Source organism: Carcharhinus amblyrhynchos, chromosome 2, assembly GCF_965287045.1.
Source record: "Carcharhinus amblyrhynchos chromosome 2, sCarAmb.v2.hapA, whole genome shotgun sequence".
Classification (NCBI taxonomy): Eukaryota; Metazoa; Chordata; class Chondrichthyes; order Carcharhiniformes; family Carcharhinidae; genus Carcharhinus; species Carcharhinus amblyrhynchos.
The window spans coordinates 108,388,344-108,415,038 of NC_137325.1; the positions used below are offsets into that span (position 1 = coordinate 108,388,344).

Below are 26,695 nucleotides of genomic sequence, written 5' to 3' on the forward strand. Positions count from 1 at the left end.
ACCCAGTGTGAGGTAGGGTCTGTTCAAAAGTCCGATGGCAGCAGGAAAGAAGTTGTTCTTGAATCGGGTGGTACGTGCCCTCAGTCATTTCTATCTTTTTCCTGATGAAAAAAGGTGGAAGAGAGAATGCACCTCTATGCAAGGTGCATAGAGTCCTTGATTATGCTGGCAGCTTTTCTAAGGTAGCAGGAAGTGTAGGTGGAATCAATGGATGGAAGGCAAGTTTGCGTGATGGACTGGATGGATTCACAACTGTTTGTAGTTTCGTTTTGCGGTCTTGGGCAGAACAGAAGCCCTACCAAGCTGTGATACAACCAGAAAAATGTAAAGGTCGGTGGACTGAGAAAGTAGAGGCATTGGTGGGCTTCCTCAACTATAGCATTGACAAAGAGATACCAGGACAGGTTGTTGGTGATCTGGCCACCAAAAAACTTGAAGTTCTCGACTATTTCCACTTCATCCCCGTTCATGTAGACAGGGGCATGTCCTCCCTGAAGCCAATGACTACCTACTTCATGTTGTTGACTTTGAAGGAGAGATTATTGACATTGCATCAGTTCCTCTATCTCTTTCCAATACTCCATCTCATCATTGTTTGAGGTCTGACTCACTATGTGGTGTCATCAGCAAACTTGAAAATCCAGTTGGAGGGAATTTGTAAAACTGAGTTTGAAGGGGAACAAGTACAGTAAGAGGCGGAGGACACAGCCTTGTGGGCACCAGTGCTGAGGATAATGGTGAGAGATGTTGTTGCCTATCCTTCCTGATTGCAGTCTGTGGTTTAGGAAGACAAGAGTCCAGTTGCAGAGGGAGAAGCCAAGCCCCAGACCATGGCGTTTGGAGATGAGTTTTGTAGGAATAATGGTGTTGAATGCAGAGCTGTCGTCAATAAATAGGAGTCTGACATAGGTGTCTTTGTTATCGACGTGTTCCAAAATTGAGTGTAGGGCTAGGGAGATAGCATCCGCTATGATCCTGAAGTAGAGTGGATCCAGGCAATCTAGGAGGCTGGAATTGATTCATGCCTTGACTAACCTTTCTAAGCACTTCATAATGATGGATGTCAGAGCCACTGGATAATAGTCATTAAGGCACGCTGACTGGCTTTTTGGTGTCAGGATGATGGTCGTTTCCTTGAAGCAGATAGGGACCTCAGATTGGTGTACACAGGATCTGAGTAATCGTCCGGGTATCCCATCCAGGCCAGTCACTTTACATGGGTTGACTTTCAAGAAGGTTGCTCTGACGTCTGCGATGGTGACCTCGGATATAGGTTCGTCTGAGGCTTCCTGGGTGGAGGGCATATTCTTGCTGACCTCTTGCTCAAAACGGGCATAGAATGCATTGAGCTCATTGGGGAGGGGCGCATTGGTGCCAGCGATTTTATCAGCCTTGATTTTGTTACGTCTGGCGGATCTTGCCAGAGACCGTGGGAGTCCATGCGGCTAGCCTGGGATTCTAGTTTGGTCCGGTAATGTTGTTTGCCACCTTTGATGGACCTCCATAGATCATATCTGGATTTCTCGTATGTGTCAGGGTCACCTGACTTGAACGCCTCAGACCTGGACTACAGCAAGCAGTGGATATTCCTGTTCATCCATGGTTTCTGGTTGAGAAACACACGGATTTGCTTCTTTGGCACACAGTCTTCTACACACTTACTAATGAAGTCAGTTACTGTAGTGGCGTACTCGTTCACGTTGGTTGCAGAGTTTATAAACACTCACCCACATGTCCACTGACTCTAAGCAGCCCCGTAGGAGATCATCTGATTCCTCAGACCAACATTGCATGACTTTCTTTAATGGATTCTCCCATTTCAGTTTTTGCTCTTAAGCTGGGAGCAAGAGCACAGCCTTGGGGTTTTATTTGACAAGATGTGGCAAAATAGAGTGATAGGTATGTTTGATATTCATGTAGCGATGGTCTAAAATGTTTGAGCCTCTGGTGGAACAAGAGACATTTTGCTGGTATCTTGATAGGACTAGACATGAGTACAAAGTAAGCAATTCAGGCAATATTAGCCAAGAAGTTAGGAAAGTTAATTGTCCACAGCCAGGTTCTACAAATATGGATTAGATCAAAAGAGGACATAGGATTCTATCTATCTAGGAACTAAACAGAAATGTTTTAAAAACTGAAATACGTTTTAAAGTTAAATTTTATTTATCAGTCACACTGCAATGAAGTTACTGTGAAAATCTCCAAGTTGCCACACTCCGGCGCCTGTTTGGGTACTCTGCGGGAGAATTTAGTATAGCCAAGATAAAGGGGGGGCGGTTTAGAATGGAGTTGAGGAGGAACTTCTTCACTCAAAGGGTGGTGAATCTCTGGAATTCTCTGCCCGTTGAAGTGGTGGAGGCTGCCTCGCTAAATATTTTTAAGACGCGGGTTGATGGGTTTTTGATAAGCGAGGAGGTTAAGGGTTATGGGGAGAGGGCGGGAATGTGGAACTGAGCCACGGCAGATCAGCCATGATCTTATTGAATGGCGGGGCAGGCTCGAAGGGCTAGATGGCCTACTCCTGCTCCTATTTCTTATATTCTTACGTTCTTATGTTCAATGCACCCAACCAGCACATCTTTCGGACAATGAGAGGAAACTGGAGCACCTGGAGGAAACCAAGCAGACATGGGAAGAATGTGCAAACTCCACACAGACAGTAACCAAAGGCAGAAATTGAACCCGGGTGAGGCACCGGTGCTAATCACTATACCACCGTGGTATTAATGTGGAAGAAACAAATAGGATCAAGAAATAATTCCCTTGCTAGCTCTGCTCTGGAGCATGAATACATACCAACAATAAGAATACACCACCCAGCTAGACCCATAGTCTCTCATGAACGAGTCTTCAACCCAAGTCACAATAACAAATTCAAAAATGTTGTCCCACCCAGTCACAGCTGAAAAATTATTTTTGTTTAACCAAATAATCCAAACTCAGTGAACTGCTCCATAATTATTGTAATAGCATTTATTGTTTTGCTTTCACAAATAGATTTTGAGCATTGTATTCTATTCAAGGTCACTACTGAAAGTTTTAACTTCACTCCATGATATCCATAGACCAATCTCACAGTAGTTACCAGCTACAAAACTCAAAACAACATTTTGAATCAAGAGGTAAAAAGACAAGAATAGTCCAATGCCATATCTCAATGCACAAACTATTAAACATTGAACCCTGATAATACAAAGACTCTCATCTCATGATCAGTAAGTTATTGTACTCTATTCTTTCATTTTTTAAATCTGTATTTTGCTTCAATGAGATAGAAATGAATCATGCCTAGATAAGCAGGATCAAAGATTAGCACATAACACTGTAACCAACTGATAGGCTGCCATTAAAGAAGAGATACTTACAGTGGAGATATGGGGTTGGATTTCTCATTGTTGCACAGAGTGCCAGTGCGCAGCTCGTCAGCTGCACAGCCAGCACTTCTCACTAGATAATCCAGAGCCTGGTTCAAAATAAATCCACTGGCATGGCCCAGGCTGTCACACTGGCAGGGCTGGAGAAGACTGGCAAATCTGGGAATCCCAAGTTGATTATGCCATTTTTAAAGGGCACCTCAATCTCTGATAAAAAGAAAGAAGTAACTCCCTCACCCATGAATATGAAGTCTCCCCCCTGAACGCTCCCCCCGAAGTATGTACTAGGGAAAACAAACTCCCCCCTCCGCCTCCCCCCCTGTCCCTGCTGCCCCCCTCCCCCCCCACCCCCCACCTTCCCTATGGGCATGGGAAACAAATTTTGAACAGAGCAGACTACTGCAAAGAAGTGTACCACCCCATGCAAGGAACTGACAGCTTCTGTCTGAGCAGCCATATGGCTTACTTCCTGACATCCTGCCTGTTGGTATTGCTTCCAGGTCAAGGGCTGCTAGCTCATATGGACTCGTTTTTCTTACTTTCGATGAAAAAGTAGTCCATACACAGTTGATGCAAACTTTTAATTTCAAACATTCCTAAAAAGAATTATAGATTGCGCAGGCATGTTAATTACAAATTGTCCTAATTATAGTGCTTCTGGGCAAAAGTCGTCACATTATCCATTCAACAAAACAGACACAGGGAACCCCTCCTCATCCCCGTCCCCCAACAGGTAAGAGGAACCTTGCCCAAGAGACCTCCTCAGTGGGGCCACCCTGGAACTCCACTGGCAGCCTGGCAATGACCCTGGCAAAATGCCCTTTGGGGCAGCGTCTGGGTAGCTCCCACCCAGAAAGGTCAGGAACTTTGTTTGAATAAATCATCATAGCACTGAAGGTGTTGCCTATCTTATGGTCCCCCCACATTAGGATCTCCCCCCGTGACGTCACAACGCTGAAGTTTACAACCAGGTGAAGGGCTGTACACACCTTTGCACTCCCAGCATGTTCTCAGGATTGTTCAAAAGAACAATGGAAGGGGTGGGCTCATTCAGAGTCTGCTCTGCCAGTAACCTCAGCTGTAGATTGGAAAGGATCCACTAGAATTGAAGACCCAGGGATCTGTACATATGTTATAGCTAAGTTGGCTAAGCTAAAATCTCAAAGGATGTCACGAGACATCGAGAGACCATGTCCAATGAGCAAGGAAGAGATCTTTCACTTTCTCCGAGTGTAAACACCTTGCACTTCCTCCGTAAAACAATTTAAGGCTTTCTCAGTAAAGCAATTAGACCACCCAGGTTCACTGGATCCCCAGAAATTCAGGGATCTATGGGAAATGGAGACTGACACACACTGAACTTGCAATATCATACTGCCTTGACTAATAAATTGTTAAGTATTAATCTTTATTGTCCAATAAACCTTTTTAGTTTGCATTTTAAATTAATAATTGCCCTCTTTGCCTGTATAGCTATTCTTCAACAAGAATTTTCTGAGATATAGTATAAAGTCCAAATCCCTACACTTGGGGAACTCCTATAGGACTGATGTATGTAGCAATTAACAGAACCATAAAGACTGCATTTTTAAAACTGGATTCTGGCTTTAACTGCTAATCACAGATTTCCCAAACTTGCTGGAGTTGCCAAGGCAAGAGGACAGAGGGTCAGTGGGGCTGAGCATTACTGAGATATAGCAGCTGTTCCTTGCTCGAGTGAAAGCCATTTGCTCACAGGACAAGTCCTGAGCCTGTGCTTTTAACTCTTTGGAGGTCATTTCTACTATCTTGGAATTCTTTGCTTCCGATCTGTGCTTGCCAGCTGTCAGCCATCTCAGTGGCATGGAAGTCATGTATGCAGCTTGAACTTGGGCCTCTGATGAGGAGCAAGAGGAACAGCACTATAAACACCACAAGCAGCAGCAGCAGCCCCTAGTTCAGTCACCAGCCATTCCTCACAATCGATGGGGATGAAACAGGCCCCTGCCCACAGGAGGCAATGCCTCTAAATCCAGAGTATACAAGCAGAGTATCAGGTTTCAGGATATGACTGAGTTCCAATACTTCAGGAGGTTTGGACTTTCATATCACGTCATTGGTGACATTTGCAATCTTCTAGAAAAGGCCTCCTATCAAGTGAACAAAGTCACGTTTCCGGTGGCAGTAAAATCACCACAGCTCTGCATTTTTTTTGACTCCAGTTCCTTCCAGAGAATTGCTGGTGACATTTGTAGAATCTCACATGTTCCTATCCACATATATGTTGTTCTGGGTGACCGTTGCCATGTTTTGCAGAGCTGCTTATTATTTCAACTTGAGAATTTCAACTTGAAAGGCATAGAGAGAGTTCTGGGATTTGCTGCTTCAGTTAGATTCCCACAGGTAGAGGGAATTATAGATTGTGCATGAGGTAATTCTGATACACTCAGATCACTCTGTAACATTCAGCAATTTAAAGGGATTCCATTACATGAAAGCTCAGCTGATGTATAACCACTAAAAAATTATGCATGTCAAAGCATAATACATAGCCAAAGGCAGGAATCTCATGGAATAATCTGTTTGATAAGTTTGGCTTTAAATTTGAACACCCCACGACAGCACGAATTAATGAAATTGGTGACACTACGTCCAATGCTATCCTTTCTTTGCTGGACATCAGGTAGTTAGGAGTACTGTAATGCTCCTCATGTTAATACCTCAATTTGGCTAGCTTTGCTAAATTTGTGATGGTTGCCATTGGCGATCCATGCCAAAATGTCCTGGGAGCTGAAAGAACTTAAGGCAGATGATATAATTGATCGAATTGACTCCTCATAGATATTGAAGCAAGCTAATAATGTTTGCATCACACAATAACTAAACTTTGGTGGAATTTGAATTTGATAAAAATGTCTGGAATTAAGAATCTACTGATGACCATGAAACCATTGTCAGAAAAACCCATCTGATTAGTGAATTAATATCCTTTAGGGTAGTTTTTAGTAGAATTCATAGAAGTCAGAGGATGCTGCTGAACTATTGTGGTGAGTTAGTGGTTAAATAAATCCAGGTGACTTTATTATTTTATATATTAAAATACTGATTATATTTAAGTGTTTAGAAACTTGATAACATTCAGATTATACTGCAATAAAGAAGAGTCAAACTCACAAAGTTGCAGAACTCAGCAGATACGACACTTCACAATTCACAGCTATAAACACCACTAATAAACTTACACAAAACACATTTCATACCCAAATGACTCAACTTAATTGCAGTTATATTGTTCCATTATTGCACTTAATCAAATCCAATAATCTATATCACTGTTCATCAGCCCTTTCCTGGCTTTCTGTCCTCACAAACATCATTCCACCACACATCTATCAACTAACAAAAACGCACAACCTGATTGAGACCGTCCGTGCTACATCTGACTTACCGCTCAATAATGACCTATTCCACCCACCTACTGCTTGCTTTCCAGCTCCATGTCCCAAATGGAGCACTCTTTCTGAGTAAGATTTATGAGCAAACATCATCTGGATCAAGGAACGAGAAACATGGAAAGTCACTAACAAGTTCCTTGTGACAAACTCTATCTGTTGAATGGCAGACACGTCGAGGCAGGTTGAAGATAGGCCAGGGCCCTTGTGCAGCCAACCTCCACTGCTGGGGCTCACTACAAATTCCTTAAGAACAAACAATACTGCATATTACCAAGGAGCGTCCTCTCTACAGATTAAGTGGTTTAAAGTTTTAAGTTAAAGTTTATTTAATAGTGTTACAAGTAGGTTTACATTAACACTGCAATGAAATTACCATGAAAATCCTCTCGTCACCACACTCCGGTGCCTGTTCGGGTTCACTGAGGGAGAATGTAGCATGGCCAATGCACCTAACCAACACATCTCTTGGACTATGGGAATAAACAAGAGCACCCAGAGGAAACCCATGCAGACACAGGGAGAATATGCAGATTCTGCACAGTCAGTGACCCAAGCCGGGAACAAAACCTGGATTCCTGGCACTGTGAAGCAGCAGTGCTAATCACTGTGCCACAGTAATCACCTCAAATTCAAAAATTAAGAGGGATATCATTTGACTTCAGAGTTTTGTATTTGTAAAAAAAAATGCACTCTAGGCAGATATAGATTAATTAATAATACAATCAATGTTGTACCTGGATTGGATGTACATGATGCCAATTGATGGCATCCGCCATTGTTAATAGAGCATATGTCAACCTGTGTGCAATTCTTCCCATCGCCCTGGTAACCTGTAATAGCATTACAAAGAATCTTATTAAGAAATATGTTTTATATTACCAAAAAATGGCATCTCCTGCCAATATGAAAGTACCAAGAGCAAGATTAGTTACATGACAACTTGGAGAAGACATTGCAGTGAGTTTCACACTTGTTTGGGGCTCAGAACAGCTGCTAAATTTAAGACAGCTGCCTGATGTCCTGCAACAGATGTGTATACTGTACCACAATTATCTGAACATTTGATAGACCCACTGTGGTTGCCTGCAACAAGAGTAGGCACCATTTAATGGTGATAATAAGGTCCTGCAACTGAATTGTGGTCAATTTGTTCAAGCGTTCATGCCATGCTACTCCCTTAAACTGGTGAGAACAATCAAGAAGCAGGTTTCATGATGGGTACTTAAAGGGATAGAATCATAGAATCCTACAGTGCAGAAAGAGGCCCTTCGGCCCATCGAGTCTGCACTGAACACAATCCCACCCAGGCTCTAACCCCATATCCCTACATATTATACCCACTAATCCCTCTAACCTACGCATCCCAGGACACTAAGGGACAATTTTTTAGCATGGCCAATCAACCTAACCCACACATCTTTGGACTGTGGGAGGAAACCGGAGCACCCAGAGGAAACTCACGCAGACACAAGGAGAATGTGCAAACTCCACTCAGACAGTGACCCAAGCCAGGAATCGAACCCAGGTCCCTGGAGCTGTGAAGCAGCAGTGCTAACCACTGTGCTACCATGCCGCCCTAATCTTTATGTCCACCAAGGTAAATCTGGCTGGTTATTTGGACTGCTCAGGTGCTTTGGCAGCCAGGTGTTTGGCTGTTTCTGTATGAGTTTCTCTGTTTAATCCTTGGTAGATTGAGGTTGTGGTGGGCAGGGCCTGTTATATAAAATACATTTGATCTCAATTATGGAATATGTCAATGCTTCTGAAATTAATCTTCCAAATCAGAAAGGCAGGCAGCAGCTAGGAAAGCAGCAAGAGGAGGGTGAAGGAGATAAAAGCACAATAGATTTTACAGCCTGTAGGGAGTCAGGGACAGAATATCATATTTGCTGGACAGAAATGCAGTGACTTAGCTTGTTCATTCCAGCAGGGAAATTTATCTGAGCTATCTGTTGCAATCAGAATTAGAGTCCAATACTAGGGTACGAACAACAATTGGAACTTCCCATTAATCCATTCTGACTGCAAAAGAGAGAGTTCTGTAATGATTATCACTGCTGTCTCACAACACCAGGGTCTGGGGTTCAATTCTGGCCATGGGTGACTGTCTGTGTGTAGTTTGTACCTTCTTCCCATGTCTGCATGTGTTTCCTCCAGGTGCTCCAGTTTCCTCCCACGTCCAAAGATGTATAGGTTAGGTTGATTGACCATGCTAAATTTTCCCTTAGTATCAGGGGGACCAGAATGTAAATACATGGGCTTACATAGATAGGACCTGGGTTAGATTGTTGTCAGTGCAAACCTGATGGATTGAATGTCCTCCTTCTGCACTGTCATGATTCTATAATTCTATGATTCTATTCCATGATTCATAGCAAAAGAGAAAGAGCATGCACAAGAGTATGAAGCACTAACATTCATTTAGAACTCCATTTGTTGAGGAATTCCAGAATATCTGAAAATAGAACAAAAGTCCATATTTATACAGCACCGGGAACTTGGTAAACAAATCTCAAGATGTTCTGAAGATGGGGATGTAAGGGGATTACCACCAGTACCAGTTCCATGTACTGGTAGTCAGGCCTAAATAGAACCATTTTACCATGCCACTCTTTCTACAGAAACCTACAAGATTTTTAAACATGCATTTTAATTTTCAACACACCTGGCACTGGGGTGAAGCAATTTCTTGCAAGTTGTGCCTAGCATACCCTCTAATTCTATCTTTTACTCTTGTTCCTAGCAATGACCAGAAAGGGTCAAGAACTTCAAGTTTTTAGGTGTCCAGATCACCAACAACCTGTCCTGGTCCCCCCATGCCGACACTATAGTTAAGAAAGCCTACCAGTGCCTCTACTTTCTCAGAAGACTAAGGAAATTTGGCATGTCAACAACAACTGTCACCAATCTTCACACATGCACTACAGAAAGTATTATTTCTGGTTGTATCACAACTCAGTATGGCTCCTGTTCTGCCCAAGACCACAAGGAAATACAAAAGGTTGTGAATGTAGCCCAATCCATCTCGCAAAACCAATCTCCCATCCATTGACTCTTCTTACACTTCCTGCTGCCTAGGCAAAGCAGCCAGCATAATTAAGGACTCCACACACCCCGGACTTTTCTTTTCCACCTTCTTCCATTGGGAAAAAGATACAAAAGACTGAGGTCATGTCCCAACCAATTCAAGAACAGCTACTTCTCTGCTGCCAACAGACTTTTGAATGGACTTAGCTTGCATTAAGTTGATCTTTCCCTATAGCCTAGCTATGAATGTTACACAACATTCTGCACTCTCTCCTTTCCTTCTCTATGTATGGTATGCTTTATCTGTATAGTGCACAAGAAACAATACTGTTCACTGTATATTGATATATGAGAAAATAATAAACCAAATCAAATTAAATCAACTGAATTCCTGAATGGTTGTCTCAACAGTCATTCACTCTTGTTTAATTCCAACCCACTCACAGAGGCATTCCACCCTCCCCTGGAGTCAGTTCATGGAAACCGCTCTATCCAACTCCACTTTCCAGAGACAATTTCTCAAACTCACTCACTTCAAATTATACTCCTCTCTCCCGACCCAACTATCATTCTTTACCCTTTAAACTCAGTTCAATGTCATGTTCTTATTGTTTTCTTCCACCTCCAGTTGAAGCTAGCCACTCTTCTCACCCATCGATTAAGGCTAGAACTCTTAGCCCCTCAGTTAATGGTGGCACTATTTTAGCATCAATGAATGGAATTTTCCCACCTAGGGACTAAATCCCCTGGCAGCGGAGGAAATATGACATGTTTCCCGTTGGAGGCTGGCAGGAAAACATGTCATATCTTCCGACCCAAACTCATCAATTATGTGACCGTATGTTTTGTGCTGTATTCCATGGCAGGCCTGATGGCACAGAGTCCAACATCCTATCCTGGCACCATAATGAAAAGATGCCCAACATCACTGACACACCATTGAAGAAAGAAGGTGGACCTCCTGAAAATGAAGTTGGTCTTCATTTGAGGCTGGAAGATAATGGAAATTGGTTTCACGCCAGTATGAATTTCCCATGGTGTCTTCTGCTGGTGCCTCAATTCCCCCTCAATGCCAGTGAAATTGGATGGTCCGCCTACAGAGATTCTCTCATTCACTGTTATGATTTTCCAGGATTCAGCGTTACCGAAGGCCCCCATTCTGAAAGTGGAAGGCAGACCCAGGCATTGTTCAGGTTAGTCCTGATTTCTGCATACCACACTTTTTAAGACATGTTCAGCACCAGTATGTTTTCCTGCTGGCATCAGGCATGGATGAAAGATTCCAGTCAGGCCTTCGTCTGTACCCCATTAGCAGGATGCAAATCAGTTCCAGCGGTTTTCCCAATCTGCTATGACGAGCAGAAGATATCACGCAAAATTCATACTGGCATGAAACCGATTTTAGGGCTTCCCACCAAATTCGTCCTTTTGAACCCACTGTTGAGGGCATGTGAAAATTCCACCCAAAGTCTCAAGGCAACAAGAAGAGCAATAAGTTGCCAATTTTGCTAACATACCATGAATATTTTTAAGAAGTTTTTATATACTCCTCCAGCATGCTTTGCTCCTCTGTCGCTGTTAGGGCTGCCCAAAAACTCTGCCCAAGTTAATGTTATGATGTGGGTATGCCAGCGTTGGACTGGCGTAAACACAGTAAAAAGTCTGACAACACCAGGTTTTAGTCCAACCGATTTTTAGTCCAATCGGTTGGACTAAAACCTGGTGTTGTCAGACTTTTTACCAAGTTAATGTTGCCACATTTTCTCTCATTCCATAGTTAATTCTGATATTAATAGTGGCTCTCTTCTTCACCCCATTTAATAATGGCACCCTTTCCCCTCTTTGAATTCAAGACATAATTTTTCCCTTTCCTTTAATGATGACATTCCCTCTATGCAGAGGCTGCAGCCACTTGGCCTCTTTTAAGGTCAAACCAAATAAATAAACTCAAGTTAAATCAGGATAAAGTAAAAGGGGCAGCTCTCCAAAAGAAGGGGGAACAGCCCGAACAAAATCAAAATACAAAGGAAACTTGAAAACATCAAATTAAAATGTGATTATCAGGGTTGATAATGCACCCTAGCCCCTGTGGTGTCAACCGCGCCTGCGGACACCACATGCTCCTCTCCAAGGACACCTGGCCGCGAACATAGCTGCGGTAAAGGGGCAAACAGTCAGGATGGACGGCCCCCTGATTGCCCACTGCCTGGATCTGTAAATGGCACGCTTCGCCAGGCCCAGGAGCAGGTTCACCAGGAGGTTGCCAATCCAACCTGCCCCTTTCCATACAAGATGTCCGTAGATCAGGAGTATGAGACTGAAGTGCAAACAAAACATTAATAAATGGTTCTTCAGGAAAACAGAAGGAGAGTGCAACCTAAGACACAAAACATAGACATAGTCCACGGACTCCACAAGGCCACAAGAAGAGGCAAGCTTCAGAGCCCGTGAACCAGTGATCCTAGGGTTGTGTGGAACTGCTGCATGCATCACCTTGCACCCCAGGTCCCTGATGTAATTGGGGGAGATCCCTCCGTAAAGGGACCTCCACTGGGGACCTCTGCCGCCCGACGACAGCAAGGCCTGCCAAGGTGTATCCGGGCGACAGGCGAGGATGTGGTCGTGGAAGGTGTACAGCAGCAGCCTGTACAGGAAACGTCTCCACGCAGTGGAAAAAGGCGTGGAGGACATTTCCGCGAGGCTGCTCATGCAGTGGGGCACCTGATCCGAGGAGGGTGGCTGAGGCTTTGGGCCAATGTGGAATTCCATCCGAGCAGGGAAACGCTCAGGTGGGATCCCACAGCACACCTGCGCCGCCTCGAGATCGCGTGCACTTTCAGGGCCAAGCACAACTGTCCTAAGGTCTTGGATGGTCACGCGCTGGACGGACACCCCCACGCGCTCAGCCAGCACGGCGGCGGTGGGGGGGGCTCATCCAGCCTGCCCCTCCACCATCCAGCACACCCCCCCGATCCTGGTCACTCCGGCATCCACAGCCTCCCTCTCCGTCAGCCACCTGAAGTTATACAGCTGGCGGAACGGATTCCTGAGCAGCGGCTCTCACATGAGAGCCGCTACTCCTGACGGGGGAGAGCTGTGTCGCGAGGCGACCATGTTCCAGCCAGTGAGGAGGTCCTGGTAAAAGATGGACAACTCCAGCAAGGAGGTCGAAATGCGCTCCAGATTGATCTGCAGGAGCTGCACGTCATAATTGAGGCTGCAGCGTGGTGGAAGAAATACTTCACAATAGAAGCAATACTGAGGGGAAAAAAGATCTGATCTAGGCTGATGTTATCAACAAATGCTGGCGCACAGATCAAGGCACTAAAACATTGACTGAAAGTGTGAAATACTGATTTGAATAGTTCAACTTGGAGGAAAGAAATGGAAAGAAACATAGATAATAAGGGCAAATATTGAAACTACATTGAAAGATTATTTGAACACAGTATATTGGAATAGATTCAGCAAAATGTGGTTGCCTCCAAAAGCCTGTTACGATAATTTGTAAGAGGTATACATTGATGCTGCTTAAAGCAAGCTTTAAGTGTTTATCTAAAAATGAACAGTTTGTCATTATTCCCAGTAATCCATAAAGCTGTCATTAATCTAATAAGATGTAAAATAGCAAATGTGATGAATTTCTATTTAGAAAACAAAATGGTGAAGAAAAACAATAAGAAAATAATACTGTTTTACACTTTTACAATTTAATTATAGCACTCTTCAAGAACTTAACATCAATTGCTCATGATTTAAATATCATGAAAAAAGAAGCTTAAATTAATTTCAGGAATTTAAACCAATTTCTTAGCCATAAAAAACAAGTTACATTGACTTGATCTGATCTTAAAATTAGGTTAAGAGGGCTACATACCTGGTGGACATGAATCACAATAGTAAGATCCCATTGTATTAATACAACGAACCTTCGGAGCCTGAGAACATCCTCCGTTGTTATTCTCGCACTCATTAATATCTTGGCAGCTGTGTCCATTTCCTTGCCAGCCTGAGGACAGTTTAGCAAAACATAACCATCCAGCCAAAAATATATCTTTTAACCTCCAAACTAATGCGAAAGAAATTGGCAAGTGATATTCACACCATATAACCATTGACCCTTTACATTCAGTGGCATTACTATCACTTAATTGCCATTATCAATATTTTGGTATTACCATTGACCAAAAACTAAACTGCACTAGTCATATAAATACTATGGCTACAATCACAAGTCAGAAGCTAGGAACTCTCAGAATGTAACTCAACTCCTGACTCCAAAGTCTATCCACCATTTCCAAGGCACAAGTCAGGAATCTGATGGAATATTCCCCACTTGCCTGGATGAGTGTAGCCCCATCAATACTCACAAGTTTGACCCTATCCAAGACAAAGCAACCTGCTTGACTGGTATTCTTTCAGCCATCTTAAATATTTACTTCCTCAACCACCAATGCATAGGGGCCGTCTTGTGAACCATCTATAAGGCGCACAGCAGAAACTCACCAAGGCTCCTTTGGCAGCATCTTCCAACCCCACAAACTCTAACACCCATAAGGATAAGTATTGCAGATGCTTGGGAACCCCTCTATCTGCAAGTTTCTCTCCAAGCCACATACCAATCTGACTTGAAACTATATCACCAGTCGCTCACTATCATTGGGTGACAATCCAGTAATTCCCTTTTAAACAGCACTGTGAGTTTATCTACACCGTATGGGCTGCAGTCGTTCAAGACAATAACTCACCACCGCTTACTAAAAGGCAGTTCAGGCTGGACAATGAACACTGGCCCAGCCAGCAATGCATACAATCCATGCAATATTTTTTTAAAAGACATAGGAGAGACAGGGGCCTGGATCTTGTTGGGAGTTTTGATTGCAAATTTCCAGCATTCACTGTCATTTTCCCTGTAAAACTGGCTTCACCTTCAGGATTTAGTGCAAGTGCAGATGATGTGGAAATTCTGAAGTTGTAATCTATCATAACTGCTCCACTTTAGGCTACGTTTGTTTCGCGTGCTTTTCATTTCCTGGTTATGAGAATTCTTTATGTGATTGGCTGCTTGGACAACTTGATGGCATTTCTGCAACTCCACACTACAAATCCCTGTTAAACAATCCACTGCAATGTGACAGAATTGAACCTCTTGCCACAGAGATCTCTAGATTTCTCATTGAGACTTTCTTCATCCCTGCTTGGCCACCAACTGCAAGTTCAGGTCATAATGCACTTGTTACATGATCAAAGAGAAAAACGGACACATTATTTATTACCTGCTGGGCACGGCCCACAAGAGTAAGAACCTTGTGTGTTAAAACACTGGACTGGTGGATTTGTTGAGCAGGGACGAACAGGAAGACTACATTCATCAATATCAGAACTGCAGGCTGAACTTTTAGAAACTTGAGTCCACCCAACATCACAGATGCACCAGTACTTGGGCTGTGAAAGGACAACGAGAGGAAACATTGAATAATAATAAATGTTTACAATTAAATATACAAATGCTGCAAATACCAGAATGCCAATTAACACCAAGATAAAAGCAAAATACTACGGGTGTTGGAATCTGAAACAAAAACAGAAAATGCTGGAAAATCTCAGCAGGTCTGATAGCATCTGTGGGGAGAGAATAGAGCCAACATTTTGAGACTAGATGACCCTTCATCAGAGCTAAGAGCAAAGAGAAAAAGACAATCAGCAGAGATTGATACTGAGAGAGTGGGGTGGGGAGGGGTTGGAATGGAACAAAGAGAATGTAAAATGGGGATAAAGAAAGCTGAGAAGGTGCTAAAAGTGTCCATTTAGCGATCAGAAAGCATGAATGACAGAGCAGAAGTACAGATCATTAAAAGACTATTTGAGGAATGTTGCAGTTGCCCTTGTCTCCTGTCCACATATCCATCCTTGGCCTTTTGCAATGTTCCAGTGAATCCCAACACAAACTGGAGGAACAGCACCTCATCTTCTGATTGGGCACTTTACAGCCTTCCGGACTCAACATTGAGTTCAACAACTTCAGGGCATGAACTTTCATCCACCTTCACCCTATTTCCATATTTTTTCATTTTGTTTCATCTCATTCATCCATTTTATTATCCTTCTTTCTCACTTTCATTCTTCTGCTTCTCTGTTCCTGCTCTCCTTATTGCGCCCTCCTCACCTTTCCCCTTCAGGGCAACTGTCACATTCCTCAGGCACTCCTTTAACAATCTGTACCTCTGTTCTGCCATTCTCACATTCTGATCACTTAATGGGCACTTTTAGCACCTTCTCAACCTTCTGTATCCTCATTTACATTCCCTTTGTCCTATTCAATGCGCCCATCACCATCTCCCCATTGGATAAATATCTGCTGATTGTCTTTGCTCTCAGCTCTGACAAAGAGTCATCTAGATTTGAAATGCTTGCTCTATTCTCTCCCCACAGATGCTGAGAGACCTGCTGAGATTTTCCAGCATTTTCTGTTTTTGCGTTAATGTGTCAGCCCGAGTTGCACTGTGTAACCAAAGTTGGGGAAGAATGGGACGTTCAACAGGACATACAGCAAACAAAGTCTATTTACTGAATAGCAACGTCTTGTTTTAGACAGCAAACTACAATAAATGGCTTACAAAGTCCACTTAAAAATGCAACAGCCAGAACGCAAGACAAAACTGGAACAATTTCTCCCATTAGATGCTGCATGGTTTCACCAGCAAAACACAATGACAGGAGAACGTTTACATCATATAAACAGAATACTTCTCCAATAAAACACATTGAGGGGAAGAAGATGGTTATTGTGTGCACAAAATCGATTGCACTCACTTACAATGGTATCCAAGTGATTGAAGGAGAACATTACCCATTCATCTCCATTCAGACTGGGAATGGCAATGTTACAAAGTGCAACCTACAAAGACTTCATTAATTTCAGTTCAAGTGTTCTAGCAGAAGGCGCTTATTCAGAATACCTGTACAGAGACAAATCGCCTTTTTATAAAAAAAATTTGGACTCACAAATACTTCCATGGATTTTTACCTGATTTGGCTGCACTCTCTCTAAATCAATACAGGTGCCGTGTGCACACGGTCCTTCTGAACCACCTTGGCAATCATCAAACTTGGAGGTACAATGTGGGCCATACCATTCTGGAGGACAGGTACAGCTGAGGATGGCATAGTGCAAAGTATCATTAATATTAAAAACAAGGTCAATGGACTCTTTATTTCACAATGTAATGCCCTTAGCACACAAGTTTAATAGAGATGCTTAACAACATTTACTACCGTGGCTCAATTTAACAATGCTGCACTATGATTGTACTGTTAGTTTGAAACAACTACGGACAGAAAAAAAGATTGGGCACTCATAGCAAACAAAAGGGAAGCTTAGTGCCACCTCACTTCAAAACAAAGAGCATACCAGTATTTTCAACATGCAAGTTAAATAATCAAATATTCTTTCAGTATTCCAAAATACTTCACACAAGCATAGAATCATAGAATCTACAGTGCAGGAGGAGGCAACTTGGCCCATCAAGCCTGCACCAATAACAATCTCACCCAGGTCCCATCCCAATAATCCCACAAATTTACCCTCCTAGTCCCTCTGACTCTAAGGGCAATTTATCATGGCCAATCAACCTAACCTGCACATCTTTGGACTGTGGGAGGAAACTGGAGCACCCGGAGGAAACCCACGCAAACACAGGGAGAACATGCAAACTCCACATAGGCAGTGACTCAAAGCTAGGATTGAACCCAGGTCCCTGGTGCTGTGAGGCAGCTGTGCTAACTACTGTGCCGCCATATAGTATTACCAACTGCTCATTATGTAATTAGAAATAAATATTTGCTCATGTGGTAATCTGAATAGTTGGCCTGCTGTCTTTGTGTTTGATCACCATGTGGAGATTGCTTGTTACCACCATGTATCACTCAATTAATGTGTAATCTTATTTCTCTAGCTTTTTGGAGCAACTTAGAATTTCTGACAGTAAAACATCCACAGTAAACCGAACATATCTCATCTCTAACAAAGGTAGCTTCTCTTACCTGTAATTGCCTTTTGTGTTAACACATGTTGCTCCATTCTGACAGACTAATGATGTTCCAGCAGGGGTGAGACATTCATTTACATCTTCAGAACAAGTGGGTCCCTAAATAAGCAATGTCATGAGAACTGATGAGCACTTAGAATTTATCTTTGAGTTTTTCTTCTGCTCCATTGAAATTCAAGCAATCCATTGCTGTAAATTCTAATACTCTACTAGTTCTGGAGTGCAGTTCAGTCATAACAGCAATTATTGTGCTCAATAACAGAAACTTCAGAGAGTTAACAAAATACATAATAAAATCAATCTTACAAGCAGTGGCAAAGTTGTACTGTCACTGGACTCGTAATCCAGAATCCCAGGACAAGATCCAGGCACCCGGGATCAAATCCCACCACGGCAGAGGGTGAAATTTGAATTCAGTAAAGATCTGGAATTACCAGTCTAATGATGACCACTAAAAACATTGTTGATTGTTGTGAAAACCCATCTGGTTCACCAATGTCCTTCAGGAAAGGAAATCTGCCACCCTTACCTGGTCTGGCCTACATGTGACTTCAGAGCTACTGCCGTGTGAGTTGACTCCCAACTGCCCTCTGAAATGGACAAGCAATAAGTGCTGGCCCAGCTAGCGATGCTCGCATCCCGTAGAATTAATAAAGATAAAACTGGGAGTTAATCCTTCTCTGCACTTTTGTCTAGGGCCTCAAAATCTCCCACGATATAAGAGGACCAAAGTTGGATACTGTGTTTCTTAACTAAGGAATGACCAAGCTGTTGTATAAGAACAGAATGGTCCAAGAACCATGCCTGTTTACCTTTAACTTTGCAGCATTGATCATGAACATTTAGATAATGATGCACAAAAAACAGACAGGTCTCAACATTAATGCTGCAAATGCTAATAAGCAGCAATTCAAAAGTCATACTTCCCAAGTTTATTTTTTGACCATTGACCGTGGAAGGTCTTTACAGTCCGGCAACTGAGAAACCACAATACTGGCCTGAGCATCCATCGGACACTAACATGACAGTTTACATAGGCAGGGGCAATGTTCGTATCTGTCTCCAGGACATTAACAGCTTATAGAATCCACCTTTTCAGTGGAGTACAGCCACTGAGAACAGGGCTGAGAGGTAAAGAGAGCATCTATGAGCATGATTACACTGTTTAGTATGTCATTACAGCATAGCATATGATTTATTTATTTGTTCATTGGATGTGGGCATCGCTGGCTGGGCCAGCATTTATTGCCCATCCCCTCGAGCATTTAAAAGTCAACCGCATTAACTGTGGCACTGGAGTCACTTTTAGGCCAAACCAGGTAAGGATGGCAGATTTTCTCCCCTAAAGGACATTAGTAAACTGGATGGGTTTTTCCGATACTCAACAATGATTTCATGATCATCATTACACTTTTAATTCCAGCTTTTCCACTGAATTAAAATTTCACCATCCACAGTGGTGGGATTCAAACCCAGGTCCCCAGAGAATTACTCTGGATTATTAATCCAGATGACAATGCCACTACACCACCACCTCCATGATGGAGCTCCTTTTCGGCTAATGATACTCCCTCATTATGCCTGTAGCTCCATCCCTATATAAGCATTAAAGTAACATTCATGGGTTTAATTGATGAGAAAATCACATAAACAGAATATTTTCATCTCAATATAATGTCTAGTGAGAAAAGTTCTTGCCTTCCAGTTGCTTGGACAGAGACAGAAGAAAGAATCAATGAGATCCAGGCACGTTCCATTATTCTGACAAGTATTATTCATGCATGAGCGTCTTTGCAATATCTGAAATATGGGGAATATAAAATTGCCTTAAGCAAGTTTCCACCTTTCCTGCTGAAATACATTGCACAATATCTATTTTATACTTTAGCATTCAGGGTTATAACGAGGTATATGTGAATTAATAGGCAGACTGTGGTCAAGCACAATGCTCTACAAATAAATGGCAGATGCAGCCAGGACTGATCCCATGGATATTTCAGCAACCCACCCAGACATCAGCAAACAATGCAAGTTAACCAATCTTGTTGAAACTCCATCTGTTGCACAAGAGATTCTAGCCTTCACTTTCAAAGATTTCAGATGGAATTCTCCCAAAAAAATTCTAAGTGCTAAATTTGTGTAAAAACTGGAGTAAATTCCGTTGCTTTTTTCGGCAAGATTTTCAAAATATATCTCCCACACTCCATGCGTCATAGATTGCCCTAACATAAATCTCATTAAAAATCAGTGGGCAGGGCCTATCCCCACGACCCCTCAACACTGCCCCTCCAATCCCCACGACCTGATTGCTAGCCTCCCAGGTGTATCTGGGGCAGCCTGGCACCACACCCTACCCCCAGTCCGGCTCAATTTCCCCTCACTCCCGGCAGTCCTGGTCTCCCTGAGACTCCCCTCAGTCTCCCCACCCCACCCACAGCCCGCTGTCCCAATCCCCCTCATGGCAGTCCCAACTCCTCCCCTCCACAGCCCTAGGCTCCGCCCCTACAGACCCCACCCCTCTCACAACACCCCCTTGGCACTGCCCAAAGCCTGGTGGGCAGTGCCACGGTGCCCCTGGGCATTGTTACTTTGCTCCTTGGACAATGCCAGGGGACCAGGGGCACCAGAGATAGCAGTGTGGGAGCTGGAAGTGAAGCCATTACAAGTAATTCCCTAACTACAATTACATGGATAAGAATGAAACATGAACAAATGAATGGGTTGGGGGGATGGGGTGGTGGAGGGCAACTGCACACACCTCATCACCCAACTCAACTAGAAAACCCCAACCAACAATAAAAGTTCATCCAGAAGCAATAATACATTATGGGTGGCAACAACTAGGCATGCGTGGGTCTGCTGCCCCTCAGTGGGAGGAAGACACAGCCTCGGGAACAGCTGGCAGCTCTTGCTGTCCCAGCAGAGCCAGCTGTCAGTAATGGGTGCTGCCAGGGCTTCAAGCAAGACTATGATGAAAGGTCCAGTGGCTCCTGGACTCAACATTACATTGCTACCTTAAGAAGAAAGAATGGACCAATAATTATCTTTAATAATTAGTTTCTAGCCGGTTTTGCAATGTTGAAAAAATGCTGAAGTAATGATTAATAATCAAGAAAGGTAAATAACGTAGGACTATTTGATTGACACCAACAGAAGGCAGCTGGTGTGAAAGGAAACCCTCTTGCATATAACTCCCATCACCCTCAGTCCTCTATTCTAAAGTAAAGAAAAAGAGGAACCTCCAGGGAAGAGAATTGTTCTCATAATATTGTTAATGTTTTACCAGTGGCTAATAAGTAAGTCACCTCTCAATTCTAGACTCAGGGAGGGAGACAAAGGGGTTGGCAGTGGGGGTTCTGCAGTACAGCTAGGCAGAAAGGAAGGGAGAGTGGTGGTTTAGTATCTTCAGATGTGTGCCTGCAATGAACAAGTAGTGTGAATTTAGTACTGCCCCCCACCCCTCTGCCCTGCCACCCCCTGGTTCCTTCTTACCATTTTTAAGATTTTTTTGAAAGAACAGGCTGCCCACTACCATCCACATGCATGCTAATGCCAACCACATTATGGAATGGGCAGTGTAATATTGGCATCAATTGGCTTGTTAACAAATTCAATCAACTCTTAATTATTTATTTCCATAAGGTAGGTGGTCTTTCAGCAATGTGGGCACAAGCGCACCCCCTGTACTTTGGGGATGGCTCAGGCATATTTGAGAAAGTGGTAGGATTGCCATTCCTCACATTCATATGTGCTTCCACTCCACTGCTGAAAATACAACTGGCAGGGAGCTGTAACAACCAGCTTCATGTCTCTACAGCTGCCAGCATTGCAATATAAATCAACAGACATGGTTGTGTGTCCAAGACACTGCCTGTAGAATTAGATACTTCCCCTTTTGTTGGGTTGTTATTTCTTAGATCTATTAATTATTGGTCCCAATCTGAATTGTTAGCTATTTGTAAAGAGTGTGATCCAAGTCTGATCCCAAATCAGACAGGACTGAATACTACTCTGTAAGATATGAAGTTAGGGTCATTTATGAAAGGAATGTCTTTTAGTGTCGTCTAATGATCTAACCTCAGTCCTTGCTTTGCCCTCTGGTAAAGAGGCTAAAATTTAAATACAACGCTAAACTTAACCCAAGATTTTTACAATCATGTGTTTTAAGAACATAAGAACATAAGAACCTGTGTTTCACATTTGGCTAAATATATGACTGTCATTACTGTAATAGGAATTCACAGAAATTCAAAGTACTTACCAATTGTAAATCCTGAACATGTGCTTGGAGACTTAGCAGCTAAAAGCATAAGAAGAACAGCAAATTAATCAGTCTTTCAAATATTCCAACATTACATTGCTACCTTAAAAGGAAATAATGGACCAATAATTATCTTTACTAATTAGTTTCAGTCAATTTTGCAATGTTGAGAAAATGCTGAAGTAATGATTGATAATCAAAAAAGGTGAATAATTTAGGGAATATTTGACTGACACCAACAGAAGACAGCTGATGTGAAATGAAATCCTCTCGCATACAACCCCCATCACCCTCAATCCTCTATTTTAAGGTAAAGAAAAAGAGGAACCTCCAGGGGAGAGAATTATGCTCATAATATTGTTAATGCTTTATCGGTGACTAATAAATAAGTCACCTATCAATCATATTGTTTCCAAAAACCCAACATGTTTAATGAATAACTGTACCATTTACTTTTAATCAAGGCAATAGATTTTGAATAAATATTATGCTGTTTAAAATGAAAACCAAACCAATGGAAACACTTGCACTAATTTTTCAAAAATTACTTCATGTTTTTCGGGAGAAGTATTATAGGATTCAATGTCGGACTCATAAGGCTCTAAATGTCCCACACTGAGTTCAATCAAGACTAGGGGCCCAGATCTAGATTTGCTTAAGTTAAAAATAGGGTTAAAAAACTTATCCAAAGATTCACAGATTAAGGTCCACAACAGTGAAGAACCCCTCAGTGGTTGTGAAATTGGCACAAAAGAACAACAATCAGAAGTCTCATCCCAGAATAGAAAGGTGAGAATGGATCCCGGATTGAGGGTTGCACATTTTGTGGAGGCAAATGCCCATATAAATCAGCAGCTACTTTTACTCATGTCTAATTTTGGTGATCCAGATGTGTGAAACATAACATGTGCAGATTAGCCCTGATAGAGCAGCTCTAAATCTTGTGGAATTCTTTCGCAAGGTGGGGCACATTTTTGATGTCCCTTTGGATAAGATCCTAAGATATTTTGGAGAGGTCAGGTACCATCTGGGAGAGGTCAGGTACGCGATGGGAGAGGTAAGGTGTTGCTTACTATTGTTACAATTAGACATGAATGTGTGACAAATACATAAGCACATTAACTGTTAAGTTCATTGGAACTGTCAAAAATGTCAAATGTATTGTCAAAGACAATTATCAAAAGTATCTTTCAACTTGTCAAGGCATTTAAAGCTTCTACCTTTTAAATCATTTGAAAAAATGCTCAGATTGTTAAACAAAATGCTTGCTATTTCACTCTGCCTGTGAAATAGTCTGAGGATTACCATTATTACATTAGTGGTGTATGACTGATTTCAAAGCCTTTCATTATCAAAGTACGGTGCCTTCAATTCAAAGTTTGATTGACAATCTAGATGCTAATAGGCTATCTGAAGTAAGACTATAATCCTCTTGGTTGTTTTATAAGGGATTATGCACTTGAATGAAATGTATGTGTATGTGTTGATACAATTGAAGGAATGTAACTGTACTGATTTTTTTAATGAATGAGAGTGACTTTAAATAAAATCTGCAAGAGACACTCAGAACTTTATTCTAGCTCAGCATGACTTCTGAGATCTGCCCCTGGTGTATACTGGGTGTCTTCGCATGGCAGGATAAGGCAAAGAATAGTGACTAGAGGTCATGGGTAGGCATGAGTTGATAGTAAGTTGACAAAGATATATAAAGTGTATATAGAGAAGCAAGGAGGGTATGAAAGGCTATGATCTAATCCTGCATTCCTGAGAATGAAAATTCAGATCTAAATTTATTTTTGGATATATGACTGAAAAAGAAGACAGTTTCAAGAATCTATTTGCTCTTCTTTAAACATTCTTCATCTGTATTTTGTAGAAACTTTAAGTTTTATATGTTGAATAGTCTCTAATGAAATGCTGAATAAGCAGATAAAATGCAGGGTATCACGTGAATAGAATCATAGAATTCCTACGGAGACCCATCAAGTCTTCATTGACTCTCAGATAGAGCACCTTACCCAGGTTCACTCCTTGCCCTATCCCTACATATTGACCCCATGAATCCTCCTAACCTACACATCCTGGGACATTAAGGGGCAATTTACTATGGCCAATCCATCTAACCTGCGCATCTTTGGATTGTGTGAGGAAACTGAAGTATCCAAAGGAAACCCTTTGAAAAGGAAACAGACATGGGCAGAATGTGCTAACTCAATATAGACCAAAGACTCGAATTGAACCTGGGTCCCTGGTGCTGTGAGGCAGTAGTGCTAACCACTGTGCTGCCGTGCCATCCCAGAGTCTTGGTGCAATAAAGTCCAAAGGCTTTCTTCTGAATCATGGATGTTCCACTTTTATGGTCATGAAGATTACTTGAAAGTGAACAAGCCAGATGGAGATCATTGACTGCTTACCTTTGCATTCAGCTGGATGATTTGATTGGAAACATTCTGAGGGACATGGCCTCCACTAGTTCTCAGTTCCACAATGTCATCTTTATTTTTACTAATCTAAAAGGTGCAGTAAAACAATTAAATTAATCGCATTAAATGATATAATAATCTGCAGTTATAGCAAAATAATATGTACAATTCAGTACACAAAAACAGCTAAAACTGGACTGCATCAGTCAGGACCATTTCCATATGTTAAACTTTAACTTCAAATTGAACACATGAAGCAAAATATTCAATTAGGAAGATCATTGTTTAGGCTGGCTAAATAATCAGTTACTTAGTTAAAGAATATTATCGGCACAATCAAAATTATTTGCATTCTTAATAAAATGACAACATCATATTTTATATTTTAGACATTATTAATTATTACCTGAATGAATTGCTGTTCCAGATCATTATTATTTAGTTTAATTCTCCCAGATGGTGAAGTCCTGAATTCAATGTTCTTTAAGTTGCCAGTTTGAAATATCAAATTGCCATTATTTGAAACCATTTTTGGTCTTGTAATAAAAAAGACACTCGAATTAGCAAGAATTAACAATAACAGCTTCAAGAACTATACAAATGTATTTCTTGTTTTTCTAAATTTAGCATTGTCCTTTGAAATTATTAAAGTAATACTTACTGGTCACTGCTGATAGCTCTCTCCTCTTGACCACTTCCATCATTATCAGATTCACATTTCAATATAAAAATTGCAACTAACAGCCAGATAGAGTGCCTGGAGTAAGTCATGTCAATTGCATATCCCCACAAACTCTGCTGCTTATACTGGTCGGTTGAAGCAATTTTGAAAAGATGTACCTTTAACCCAAACAAATGAACTTTGATCATATCTATCACCAGATTAGATGTACAATTCTGAAGTATTATTAGTTAGTTAAGATAAACAATGCTACAAAAGCAAAGTATTGCAGATGCAGGATATCTGAAATAACTGTTGTATTTAGAATCATAGAATCATGGAATCCACAGTATGGAAGGATATCATTCGGCCACAATTCCACCCAGGCCCTATCCCCATATCCATACCCCCATGCTTTTACCTAGCTAGTCCCCCTGACACTAAGGGGCAATTTAGTATGGCCAATCCACCTCACCCACACATCTTTGGACTGTGGGAGTAAACTGGAGCTCCTGGAGGAAACCCATGCAAGCGCGGGGAGAATGTGCAAATTCCATACAGCCAGCGACCCAAGTCGGGGATCAAACCCAGGTCCCGGCAGAATGTGTTAACTCAATATAGTCCAAAGACTCTAATTGAACCCGGGTCCCGGGTGCTGTGAGGCAGTAGTGCTAACCCCTGCGCTACCGTGCCACCCATACCATCTATTTACTTTATCTTTCCACAGCCTAGAGTATAGCACTTCAGATAAGTCTCACCAGAAATTAGGGTCAATTCCTAATGGTATATTCAAATAGTGCAGCCATGCACACAGCTTGCAAAAACAGATAGGTAGGTCCAAGTATTGCCAAACTCAAAAGTTTCCTTTGGAGAAATTTCAGGTTTTTGTTAAGAGGTTGTATATTTGCCCGCATAAATAACATAAGAAACATGTAGAAATGAAAGACAGGACTTCCACCCCATTGCTGCCAGCTCTTCCTCACACCACACCCTCTGACAGTACAGCCATGTCCCTATATTGCTTCCTCTGTTCTCCTGCAGGATGAATAGTGTTGAGCCTCTATTGTTTCATGACATCTGACTCACACATTCCCCCACCCCACCCACCTATGCAAAGAACATGTCCTGACCTTACATAGTACTAAAGTGTATCCAACAGAAGGCATGACAGCAAGGTCTGCAATCTGACGAGCACCTCACAAATGATAGAACAAAGAACAAAAACAGCCCAGGAAACAGGCCCTTCGGCCCAACGAGCCTGCGCCGCCATCTCAACACCACCAGTCCCCCTCTCCACCCACAACTCTTGTCTAAAGTTTTACGGCCATCCAGATTGAGGGAAACTGACTTAGGAACAATTTATTCCTGCCAATCAGCCTAACAGCACATCTTTGGGGTGTGGGAGGAAACCGGAGCACACGGAGAAAACCCACGCAAGCACGGGGAGAATGCGCAAACTCCCAC

The 26,695-nt window shown here is 42.2% G+C and overlaps 1 protein-coding gene across 1 annotated transcript in view; it reads right to left on the reverse strand.

The window, feature by feature from the left end:
* The window catches only part of cubn (cubilin (intrinsic factor-cobalamin receptor)), a 327,704-nt gene extending 302,363 nt beyond the window's left edge, over positions 1–25,341 (reverse strand). The window contains exons 1-10 of the mRNA XM_080214655.1: positions 25,232–25,341; positions 24,977–25,106; positions 24,562–24,657; positions 22,148–22,186; positions 19,585–19,686; positions 17,882–17,985; positions 16,866–16,992; positions 15,115–15,283; positions 13,716–13,847; positions 7,546–7,641 (exon numbers count right to left, since the gene is read on the reverse strand). Coding sequence (XP_080070781.1) covers positions 7,546–7,641; positions 13,716–13,847; positions 15,115–15,283; positions 16,866–16,992; positions 17,882–17,985; positions 19,585–19,686; positions 22,148–22,186; positions 24,562–24,657; positions 24,977–25,106; positions 25,232–25,341 — 1,105 coding nt within the window. The remainder of the gene's footprint in view (positions 1–7,545; positions 7,642–13,715; positions 13,848–15,114; positions 15,284–16,865; positions 16,993–17,881; positions 17,986–19,584; positions 19,687–22,147; positions 22,187–24,561; positions 24,658–24,976; positions 25,107–25,231) is intronic.
* Positions 25,342–26,695: the final 1,354 nt, after the last annotated feature.